We start from the raw sequence: 7,912 nt of genomic DNA, 5'->3' as shown, positions 1-7,912 counted from the left end.
CAACCCCCACTCCCTAGACTCTTTTCCTTTAGGAGTAACGTCCTGACAGCGCCTCAGCGCTGGTGGGTCAGGCTAGGCGCCCCCCGGGAGTTGTGGCTGGGAGGGACCCAGCGGGCGGGGAGAGCGGAGCACGAGCGCAGGGCAAGAGAGGCGACAGGGCGGGCTCCAGCGCCAGCCTCGCGCCGACGCAGTGCACTCACGGGGCGGTCCCCGAGGCGGCGGGTTGTGGTTCCGGTTCCGTCGCTGAGACACGTGAAGGTCGGTGAGTTGGTGTGGAGTCGGTCTCCGCACGCGTGGTCGCGCTGGGATGGATTCTTCCTCGTCCTCCTCCGCTGCGGGTTTGGGCGCAGTGGACCCACAGTTGCAGCATTTCATCGAGGTGGAAACTCAGAAGCAGCGCTTTCAGCAGCTGGTGCACCAGATGACTGAACTGTGTTGGGTGAGGATCCTGGGGCTGGGATATGGACACTGCACCCACTTTCCCTCTGCCCTTGTCCCATGGGACTCGCTACTTAGTCAAGGAGAGGGTAGACCCGGTAGCGCTACCCCGCAGAGCCGGAAGAGAGAAGGGTGACTCCACTTCTCAGTGGACAGGCACTCCGTGGACCTTGGCTTTGTTGGTGCAGTGGACTGGGGATCACAGACTTACTCTGGTATCCCACCCAATACTTTGATGCACTTGAGGTTGCAGCTACCTAGTACTGATCACCAAAACCGGGCAGAGCCTCCAGTACAGGGATTTTATTTTGGGGAGCCTGAATCCTGGGGAGTCCATGAATCTGATATTCTTGTATTCCTTGGGATTTGCCTTGATTACCCAGTTGTTCAAACCCTTCCTGGTAAAAAATGTGTGTCTCTAGCCCGCTGACTATAAAAGTGGCGTAATCTCTTCCAACATACACATTTATTTGCCTTCTTTTTGGGTTGTTGTGTAATACCAAGCCGTTTCGGGTCTGAAGGTTGAGGAATTTGGTCTGCCCTGTGAGGGGACTTTGGCAAAAGGGTGGAAGGCATTTGCAGCTTGAGATCAAAGTGTTCTGGTTGCCAAGGACAGCATACTGCCCTCCCTCGACATACAAACTCACAGGATTTAGAGGCCAAGGATAATATTTATTGAAATTGGAGGGTATAAGGCTTGTGTATGTAGAAGAGAATCGTGAATAACATTCACTTGAATCCCTTTGAATTATATACAATCATCAGTTTCTACAGTTCCTTTCCCATAAACTTAAGGTAGTGCTGGACTATGATCCTTATCAAATGCTTAACTTATTCTGGTCTGCCTTGGACCAGAGTACTTTGATTCTTTCTTTAAAAAATGATTCATTACATTTGGGCCAGGAGTGGGTGTGGTTAAAGACTCCTTTAAGAATCTGTAAGCTATGGACCTTTCAAGAAGATTTATAATTTTTCATTCCTTGTGACAGGATTCAAGAACCTCTGGCTTAAGTAGACAGGGTTATACATTCTCAGTTCCTAAATTTTCTTTTGACAGGTGTTAGGGTACCTTACTATAATGATTCATCCTTTAATCCTTTATTCTCCAATTAATTTAATAGCATTCAATGCAGATAGTATTAGTTACAAGCAAATTCAGCAAAATATTACTTCATTCATATTTTGTTAATTTTCTTGCCCTGTGATATCTCAGCTCCACCATTTTCTGGCCCTTTAATTTTGGGTAAAGGGTAAAGGATTTCTGTACTGCAGTTTCTCTCTTTGTAAAAGGAAGTTTAAAATAGTATCTATTCCATAGGGTTGTTGTGAGAATTTAATGTAAGTCTGTAGAATGTAAATTGCCAAATTAGAAATATTAACATATTAGATATTGTTTTTAGGTGAAGTTTTTCCTCTAAGCAGTGAAGTTACCCCTACCCCTCTTTTTTTTCCTGAAAGTTCCCTTTGTGATTCTCTGTCTTATCCTGAGCAGGAGAAGTGCATGGACAAGCCTGGGCCAAAGTTGGACAGTCGGGCTGAGGCCTGTTTTGTGAACTGCGTTGAGCGATTCATTGATACAAGCCAATTCATCTTGAATCGACTGGAACAGACCCAGAAATCCAAGCCAGTCTTCTCAGAAAGCCTTTCTGACTGATCTCAGCATTACCTTTTTGGAAAAAGAAGGTAGTTCAAGAAAAGGAACAGCTGTTGAAGGGATGGTTGAAGAAATGGCTATGGGGAATTGACTGGCTCCCACCTTTTGTCCCACTTGGACATCTTGTCATCTGATAATGAACAAAGACCAATTTTCTGGTGTGGGGTTTGAGGGTCATATATGTACTTGGTTGTGTTTTTTAATGCTAATCTTGTGAAAATAATTGACAGATGGAAAATTATTATATGCATATTACTGTATGTGGGACTGTGCTTTTCTCAAGGTCCCCTTAACTGCTTCCTATGATTTTGATAGTGGAACTGCTTTCTATAATTTGATGGTGGGACCACACAGGTAAAATCTCTTATTTGTGTGACTTCATTTCACATTTTGGGGGAGATATTTCATAAAGGCAGTAGTGGGAGAATAATAATTTGGCACTTAACTCTGGGTCTTCTTATCTAATATTTGACTATCAGTGCTGGAAAAAAAAACCCTATGGACTGTTTATTCAGTTACACTTCAGCTTTCTAGGTTGTCTCCCTTCCCTATGATTATTTAAATATATCTAAAGTATGGTCTCAAGGTAGACCAGGCAATCTGAGGATCTAAAGACCTTTAATTATAAAGGAATCTAACCAGTGAACATAATTCTCATTACTAGATAGCATAGAAAGAGGTTAAGTTACCCTGTATATCAGGGTAAAAAAATTTTGCCTAAAAAAATTATAAAGATTTAGGCTAGTCAAAAACTAACAGCAGTTTCAGGTAAAGGTGCATGCCTGATGTTAATCATTATAGGTTCAATTGACTGCATTCTTTTGATCATTGAAATAAAAGCTTCTACTCTGTGATTAAGAGGCTTTCTATTCTGGTTTTTATCTGTAACTCATAGAAATTTAGTGTGGGCTCATTCCAAGCCTGAAATGTAGTCAGTGTATATTCTAGAGGCCCTTGAACTTTTTGTCAGAAAAGAGAGCCTTGAGATGAAATGAGAGGAAGGGATTCTGTGCTGTCAATTAGGTTCCTAAGTACAAGAGAAGAGCTAATATTGACTGGATTCACCTTTTGTTTCATATCCTAGTAGGCTGGAGTATAGACCTAAAGTGGAACTACTTGCTAGGAGCCTCTAAGGTAAATCCATGGGCAGATACACATTTCCAGAAGCTTCGGGTCCCTATTTAGCTTTTCCCATACAGATATTATAAGGAATTTTTTTTTTACAAATCAAGATGGAAACACGATTCAACAAACTTTTAAGTGCTTCCTCCATGCCAGTCACTGCTTTCAGTGACAGGATTCAGCAGTGCACAAAACAGTCCATATACTTGAAGAGCTATGGAAGACAGAATACATGCATGAATGTAAATGTAATGAGCACCATGGAGAAAAGAAAACACTAAGGGTGTCAGAGAATGTTTGAAGGGCATCATTATTTTATGGAAAATGGTCAGAGGTCTCCTTGGAAAGGTGGCATTTCAGGAGAGTCCTGAAAGAACTAAGAGACCAAGCATTGTGGGTATCTGAAAGTCCACAGGCCCAAAGGTCAGAGCTGTATGGCATGAGGCCATTTACAAGAACAATCAAAAGGTCAATAGGACTAAAGTAAGGAGAAAGGTAAAAAGTTTGGAGAAAAAATAATGAGATGGTTTGGGACTGGATGAGTAGTATGTATTGATCATGTAGGGCCTTGGAGGTCATTGTAAGTACTTTGGGCTTTACTAGGCAAGATAGCCATTTGAGGGATTTTAGCAGATGAGTGATGTATAATTTAAATTTTTAAGATGGTCTGGCTACTGTTTGGAGAGCATGGACATTGTGAAGTAGTATTAATAAGAATAATGACATTTCAAAGTGCAGGAGAAATCAGGCATTTAGAATAGGTCTCTGACATATACTTTGTATCTGTATGCCATGTCAATTTTTTTCCCCTGCAATTCTAATGTGTTCATATAAAACCTCAAGTGATATAGGGGGTTCTTTAGTCTTTTCCTTATTCTTCCTTATTAATATATTATTTATTTTATTATTATTTTTTATTCTTCATTTAGTATTAAAGTATTCTAATTACATGTATACACAAACTTAAAATGTGTTTACATTATTATTGCTTGCTCAGCTAATATAATGCAAAAGAAGTTTTGTTTGATTCATGCAACATATGTGAGCACTAAGTTTGTGTTCATTACTAGGCACAAGACAATGAGGAAGAAAAGGTATAACATTTGCCTCCTGTCCTCAAGGACATTAATATATGAAAACAACAACTTGGGTTTTTGTTTGTTTTGTGAATCTAAGAAACTCATTTTCAGAATCTTGATAGAAAGATGGTATTGTTAGCTCTGATATTCAAAGCTTTCATTTCACATATTCAAGGTAGAAAATTTAACACTTAATTCTGAAACAAAATCTTACTTAGAATCCTAATATAGAAAATTGAAAAGCCAAGCTGACTGGTAGGAGGGTATCTATCTGGAAGCCTGCTTGCTTTTGTCTCCTCATCTACCTGTGCCCCTAGTAGTGCCTAATGTACTGTATTCAAGCCTCTAGGGATGTATCAAACATACTGTAAAAACTGGAACTTGTCTATTTCTAAAATCCATGAACATTAAGGATAACAGATTCAAGGAAATCAGGCAAGAACTTCATATTTATTATTGATAACAAATCTCTATAAGGAGTTTGAATTCTATAAAATGTAACAACTCAATAAACCCCATGTAAAATAGCTTTTACACGGAACAGTGAAAAGCAATGTTCCTTTCATTTTAAAAATCAATTTTCTCTCATATTAATGCTGTAAAAATCTTAGCTTAGGGAGTTTAATTCCAAAGATCACCCAATAGCATACTTGTCTTAAAACTTCATAGTCTCCTTCAGCCTTCTTTATTTATCTAATTTATTTCAGTGCTGAGAATCAAGCCCAGAGCCTCACATATGCTAGCCAAGTGCCCCACCACTGAACTACATCCCTAGCTTAGCGTTATTTTTGTTGGCATATTCTGTAAAGAAAGGTATCTGGCATCCTATATCTGAATTCAGAATCACAAGATACATTTAAGTTATTGTTCAGATTCAATGATCTCAAGTGTTATGTTTTGGATATGGTTTGAATGTGCTCCCAAGGGTTCGTTGTGTTGAAAACTTGGTCCCCACTGTGGTGATTATGGGAGGTGGTGGGGCCTAGTGGAAAGTCCTTAGGTTATTGTGGTGGGAGCTGACCTTGGAAGGGATCAAGGTAGCTTTTGTGGAACCCCTGAGCTCTCACAAAGTGAGTTGTTTTAAGAGCAAACCTGACCCATGAATTTTTCTTTGGCTTCCTATTTGGTGTTGTGATCTCTTTCTACCACCCATGGTACCACCAGTGTCATCTGCCATGAGGTCACAGAGTTAAGGGGAACCCTTGCCAGAGCCAGCACTGTACAGTTTGGGCTCTCAGCTTCCGAATCTGTGACCTAAATCTTTTTTCGGTATAAAGTTAGATTGCCTCAGGTATTTCATTATAACAAAAAAAAAAAAAAAAAAAAAAAAAAAAAACTAATACAAGTCAAAAGGCAACACGTGTGGACTAAAAGGGATAATTTGAAAGGCATGGAGAAAAAAAGGCCAAGAACCATGATCAGGAAACCACAGATGGTATTAAAATTGAGGCTGCATGCTGCTCTTGACCAGGATGACAAGCAGGCCATGGTAACAGCAAGGAAGGGACAACTTGGGACTTGATACAGAGCTATTGGAAATAACCAAAGCAGTTTTCAAACAGTTAATTTTTTTGTGTGTGTGGTGCTGGGGATCAAACCCAAGGCCTCATGTATGCTAGGCAAGTGCTCTACCATTGAGCCACATCCACAGCCCTATGTAGTTTATTTGAATGTCTACATAGGTCATAAAACAAATCAAGAATATCCAGTTCAGTGCAGAGTTTGTGATTGGCTTCTGTAAGAACAGTTGGCATCAAGGTAGTGCTTGAACCTTTGACACCTAACAAAGAAAGTGAACCAAGAGAAGTGTAGATAAGAATATTCACTGGGAGGTTACTCTGACCGTAGTAAAGTCTCACTATGAAGATAAGCAAGGTGGAATTGACCACTACACACAGAATCATATAGATAAACCCTGCAATAAAAGAATCAAATTGTTCTTTAATGCTTATATAAGAAAATCTACAGCAATTTGACAAACTATTATGTTCCTTAATATCATTGAGTAAGTAGCATTTGAGCCATTGGCCATTTATTTTATGAAAATTGTACATCTAAAGCTATATATATTGCAAATGTCACTCCTAAAAAGGCAAAACCTATACAATATGCTACACAGAAGAGACAGGATATGGCAAAGCAGGATTCAGATGTACTAATTAGGTACTCTGGGTGAACAAAAAAGACTATAAAATGAAAAAGGATATAAAATGAAATAACATGTAAAGCACTTGGAATCTTGAGCATTATCAGCATTATAGTGACAAGGTATGTATATTATCTGGTAAGTAGTTCCATACACTGTTACATGTTTTTTATGGATCATCAAATTAAAAGTTCTTTGAGAGGAGCTATTGTTACCATGCTTGTTTCATAGGTGGAAAATCTGAGACTCAGGAAAATTAACTTATTCAAGACCATACTACAGCTAATAAGTTTTAGGGATGGAATTGGAACACAGACAGTTTGTCTCCAGACCTTGTGGTCTGAACTATTATACCAAACTGCCTCCTAATGTACTTTAAAATAGAAATAAATGTTTCTCTAAAAGACTGAGCCAAAATGTTTAGAACATGTCAATATAGATATAGTGTGGTACATGTTGAGCATCCCTAAATTGAAAATCCAATATCTGAAATGTTTCATAGTCAAACTTTCTGAGCTTCATGTCAGCACTCCAAAAATCTAGGAGTTTTGGATTTTCAGACTGGGAATACTTAAATAGTCCATGCAAGTATTCCAAAGTCTGAAAAACTTTGAAATCTGAAACACTTCTGGTTCCAAGTATTTGGGATAAGGGACACAAAACTTGTATATGGGAAAGACCACACATTTTAGAGTGAGGCAGAACTGGGTTCAAATCGTGATAACACTTCTGTGACCTTAAATAAGCTACATAACCTCTTTGATCAGTTTATCTGTAAAATTGAGATGGTGATATAAAATGAAATAACATGTAAAGCACTTGGAATGCTGTGGATGCTTTGATGGTAGCTATTTATTATTATCTGGAACTAAGCATCTTTGATAACCCTAACAGGGACATTATCTTTAAAAAAAAAAAAAAACTTATCTCAAGTTGGTCAAGTGATGAAGTAGCAGAGCCGGTATATTATATTTTAAAAAAATGAGTTTTATCATGCAATCAGTGGAAGTTCTTGGGGGATTTTTTTTTTTTGGTGGTGGTGCTGGGGATGGTACTCAGGGTCACAAACATGCTAAGTAAGCAATCTACCGTTGAGCTATAGCCTCAGCCCTGCTGGAGGATTTTAAACAGTGAAGTAATATAATGATGTATGCACTTCTGAATAACAAACTACTCCATGTTTTAAAACTTCCAAATAATATAGACTCACTTTAAAAATGAAAATATTCCCCTTATTTTCATCTGTACATTTAGAAAGATCATTTTAGCAGCTATATAACAATTGGAATAGGACACAGAGAACAGTTAATAAGAATATTTCACTAATTCAGGGAAAAGACTATGAGAATTTAGAGTAGGGGTGAAAAGAAAAGGACATATTAGGAATATGGTAGAACTGAGAAATCACAAGTAAGGTTGAAAGTGAGAAGAACATATGATAGGAAAGGAGATGAGATATAGAAAAATGTGCCA

General features: G+C 38.7%; 1 protein-coding gene across 1 annotated transcript; it reads left to right on the top strand.

Moving 5' to 3' along the window:
* Positions 1–223: 223 nt before the first annotated feature.
* On the top strand, positions 224–2,557 carry Timm8a (translocase of inner mitochondrial membrane 8A). The gene is made up of 2 exons (XM_077793871.1): positions 224–439; positions 1,931–2,557. The coding sequence occupies exons 1-2, from the start codon at positions 308–310 to the stop codon at positions 2,090–2,092; spliced, it is 294 nt and encodes a 97-aa protein (XP_077649997.1). The 5' UTR covers positions 224–307; the 3' UTR covers positions 2,093–2,557.
* Positions 2,558–7,912: the final 5,355 nt, after the last annotated feature.

This window comes from Urocitellus parryii, chromosome X (genome assembly GCF_045843805.1).
Source record: "Urocitellus parryii isolate mUroPar1 chromosome X, mUroPar1.hap1, whole genome shotgun sequence".
NCBI lineage: Eukaryota > Metazoa > Chordata > Mammalia > Rodentia > Sciuridae > Urocitellus > Urocitellus parryii.
This window is presented reverse-complemented; position numbering and strand designations above follow the sequence as displayed.